This window comes from Frankliniella occidentalis, unplaced genomic scaffold, assembly GCF_000697945.3.
Source record: "Frankliniella occidentalis isolate FOCC.00 unplaced genomic scaffold, Focc_3.1 Scaffold2, whole genome shotgun sequence".
NCBI classification, from domain to species: Eukaryota; Metazoa; Arthropoda; class Insecta; order Thysanoptera; family Thripidae; genus Frankliniella; species Frankliniella occidentalis.
Genome location: NW_026267132.1, coordinates 1,843,974 through 1,847,787, shown reverse-complemented (window position 1 = coordinate 1,847,787; position 3,814 = coordinate 1,843,974). Strand labels below are relative to the sequence as shown.

The window sequence follows — 3,814 nt, the reverse complement described above, 5'->3', positions numbered from 1 at the left end:
GGTGTCATTAAGTATCCCCTCGTCTACCCCCTCCCGCCCCTATGAAAGCCAATGTTGTCCCTAGGGGCGCGGCCGCAGCCGTTGGCTCCCCCGCCACCCGTTCCCCCGCGCCCGCCCACGGGGAGGCCAGCATTCGACAAGTCTTTTACCTCTTTTGCAGTTCTCCGCGAGGCCATGTCCGCCGTGCTGGTGCTCGTGCTCCTCCTGCTCGTGGGGAGCAACGCCAGGCAGGTGGAGCCGTACGTCCCCAGCGGCGCTGCCGACGGCGCTCCCGTCGCCGCCCCCAACGGCGTTCCCAACGATGCTCCCGGTGGCGCTACAGGCGAGAGTGTCGGCGCCCCGGTCGGGGCAGCTACCTCTGCCCCCAGTCCAATCCCGGTGCCACCACCAGCTCCCGTCTCACCGAGCCCGAATGTGACGGCTGCGACGGCGCCCCCGATACCCCAGACTGCGACGGGGTCGGGGCCTCCGCCGATGACCACGCCGCCGTCCATGGTTGTCACCGAGCCCGAAGACGTTGAGCCATCCCCTTGTGTCCATGTGGGTGAGGAGCACTGTCCGCCGCCCGGGGAACTGTGTCGATGCAAACTCATCCCCGGGACCGCAACCGTCATCTGCTGCGACGTCACCACCCAGCTGCAGCTCAAGGAGAGTCTAAACTGCCAGGGTCTGGGTATGTTATGTTGGGGTCGAATTTTTGGTTGGGGTCTTTCTTGCAAGTTAATTTTGTTTTCATATTTCACATTTTCTTTTTTCAGTCGGAGTGAACATTACTGCACTCCATGCGAGAAACATAACTCTACATTCCCTCGACGTCGGTGTACTGCACCTTACAAAGCTGCACTTGCCTCAATTGGAGTCGTTAGCCATCACTGATGGTCACATCACCGAACTTAAGGGGCTACTTGATGCAAAAAATCTGGCCTGTCTGAACCTTTCATCAAACAGTTTGATAGATGTGTCAGAAAATACTTCTGCTTATCTGCATTCCCTCACTAATTTAGACCTCTCGGGCAATGATCTCAAGCATGTACTGACTCTACATGCAGATGTCCCTCAATTTGAACTGGACATTTCTGGTAAGAATAATTTCTTTCGTCCTCTTTTTCCGATTCACTTAAATATTTAAGTTAATATATATCCTAATAATTGGCAGGTAACAATAATCTCAGCTGTGACAGCATTAAAGAACTCATGAAATACATGAAAAACCTCCAATTTAGTCATGATAACAACACATATTGTCTCAATCCAAGTTCATTTCATTGGTTTAATTCAACTGAAAAAGTACCCCTTGCTTCAGTTGTTTTGCTAAACAAGGTAATTAGTTTTTGAAATTGTAAGTAATTGAGTTCTATGACAAATAATTGCTAATTCGATATTTAATTTATTAATGTAGCTAGAACAGGAATGCCCTCGTGGTGAAACTGAACCTTGCATATGCAAGGCAGTCCGCCTTGACATGGTTCCTGGAAAACCACCTACTTTTTCAGTTCAAGTTGATTGTTCAAATCGACGTCTAACTAAACTTCCTTTAATACTTCCTAAAAATACTGTATCCCTAAATGTCAGCTACAACAATGTAAGTTTTTCTTCAAGTACTTGTTGTATTTTAGCTTTTTTGGACTAGAATCAGTCATGAAAACCTCATTCCCTTTCAGATTAGTAATTTAGAAGCACTGAGTATGAATGCAGCTTACAAAGATATACGAGAGTTTTATGCTGATGACAATCAAATTACATCTATAAATGCTCTTGAGGGATCAACATTTATTGTTAGCTTTCTGACATTAAGTTTGCGGAACAACAATATTTCCATAGTAAGTATCTTAAGTACTTCACATAGGTGCTAAAATATTATGTCAAGTCAAATTCATCTTATTGGGGATTTTTGTTCTAGCTACCCACTTATATTTTATCAAATGTCTTTGACCTCAACTGGACAGCAAGAACTGTACGATTAGGCCTCAACCATCTGAAATGTGATTGCAGTACTGCCCAAACAATAAAGGTAATACTAGTTTCATGCAGCTTAAATTTCAATCATTATTTTTTGTATCTGACTCTAGTCATCTAATAACCTCCAGATGTGGCTGAATGCAAACTACAAACACATCCCTGATTACAATGAAGTCCTTTGTGAAAATATGCGAGAAAGGGTAACTATGTTACATAACATTTTCTAACATTATTTTCAATATCTGAAGATACTTTGGGGGGAATGTTTTGGTATTTATTGTTCTCTTTTGATTGCAGGTGTTTGAACTGGACCAAAACAAAGTTTGCACTGTGCCGTCTGACTGGACAGAGTATGTTTATTATCTAGTAGCAGCTGAAGTGTTGCTCCTCATCCTGTTGATTTCAAAAGTATCATATGACTATTGGGTTTTTAAGACTGCTGGTTACCTTCCATGGCCAGCTTCTAAAATGCCTAAACTTCCATGTGACTGGGTGTTTGAATCATAGCATAGGTTTTATTAATATGAATTTAAAGCACAGTATTGTGTGACTTGGAATTGAGACCTGTTCATTTTATGAATTATGTTGTGTAAGAATTTGGCTGTGAGCCGTTTTGGCAATTAATATATAACTAGTCAAATCAGATTGAAATAATACATTTTTAGACATTTTAAATAGAATTTGTCAGGAAAAAGGGCTTAACTCATCATTTAAAGAGCAGCCTTATAAATCTGTGTTGTACAAATTACAATCTTGCCCAGCTTTTCTGTGTTTTTTTTTCCCATTGTATTTATGGATATTGAATTTTTTGCTTTGTCATTCCTTATTAAGCTAGGGGATGTTTGCCAGAAGACTGTAATTAAAAATATAATAAAACCACATCACCATGAATCAGTTTTGTGCGGAGAACCAATAGTAATGGTCCCCGGGAGTAGGCTTTCCCCGGTCTGGTTCCCCACGTAGTTCCGTAACCCGCCACTAGGGCGCGGTAGTGATCAGGTAGGCGGTCAGCTGTTATTCTGTTACTTGTCTCTGAGCATCCGAGCAATAAACATCTACCTGCCAAACTCGTGTGTTACTCCGTACACCTCGCACAAGTTTAAATGTTTTTATGTTTTTTCTTAACCAGTTACCAAAGTATACATTATTTCCTGTTACAGTCTTGTTCTGTTCACCTCATTGAAATGAGTAAAGTATTTCAAAAAAGTTCAGCATTGCTTAATTTTGACAGTTAGATAGATAATGCAATGAGTTGTAAAGTAAAGTATTGTGGCATCAAGTATTTTACTCAATCACACTGAAGTAATATGGAATAAAACAATAAATGGGAGGTTAAAGTTGTATGAACGGTTTCACTTACAAAATGGTTAACAGAGTTAATTCTACTCAAGATTCTTTCTGAACATGCTTTTTGTGTTGCCTTTCTGATCGAGCTTTGCCAATTTGAGCAGACCGTTTGGCCTTGGCCTTCTTATCCTTTCTCTCCTCTTCTAACGCTTTTGACAATTTCCAAGATAGTATCAATGAAATAAGGAAAAATGGAGACAAACAAAGTAGAACATTTGACAAAAATTGCCAAGGATTCTGAGCAACCCACAAAATGAAGGAGTTCAACCAGCCCTCCCATGTGCTCTCATCAAGATTGAGAACTGGTCGAATTTCTGGCTGATCAGACATTTTCTGTAAAAACAAATACGTTTGTTAACACATAGGATGCCACAGAGTGTATAATTTTAAAGTATATTTTTTACAAGGCATTAAGTCAGAAACTGATCGAATCTAGGGGAAAAGAAAAATCCAAGGAAGATTGTGACATATTAAAGAGACAAAGAAACAAACTGAAAATTAACTTTAA

General features: G+C 41.3%; 2 protein-coding genes across 2 annotated transcripts in view; one reads left to right on the top strand and one right to left on the bottom strand.

Annotated features, from left to right (window-relative positions):
* LOC113205949 (protein halfway) overlaps positions 1-2,857 on the top strand; it is a 4,736-nt gene extending 1,879 nt beyond the window's left edge. The window contains exons 2-9 of the mRNA XM_026421777.2: positions 161-673; positions 759-1,079; positions 1,157-1,320; positions 1,400-1,582; positions 1,662-1,820; positions 1,901-2,011; positions 2,088-2,159; positions 2,257-2,857. Of these exons, the coding sequence (XP_026277562.1) occupies positions 175-673; positions 759-1,079; positions 1,157-1,320; positions 1,400-1,582; positions 1,662-1,820; positions 1,901-2,011; positions 2,088-2,159; positions 2,257-2,466 (1,719 nt within the window). The 5' untranslated portion in view covers positions 161-174 and the 3' untranslated portion in view covers positions 2,467-2,857. The remainder of the gene's footprint in view (positions 1-160; positions 674-758; positions 1,080-1,156; positions 1,321-1,399; positions 1,583-1,661; positions 1,821-1,900; positions 2,012-2,087; positions 2,160-2,256) is intronic.
* Positions 2,858-3,055: 198 nt separating this feature from the next.
* LOC113205952 (small integral membrane protein 15-like) overlaps positions 3,056-3,814 on the bottom strand; it is a 7,188-nt gene continuing 6,429 nt past the window's right edge. Inside the window, exon 2 of the mRNA XM_052264241.1 lies at positions 3,056-3,639. Within this exon, the coding sequence (XP_052120201.1) occupies positions 3,346-3,636 (291 nt within the window). The 5' untranslated portion in view covers positions 3,637-3,639 and the 3' untranslated portion in view covers positions 3,056-3,345. The remainder of the gene's footprint in view (positions 3,640-3,814) is intronic.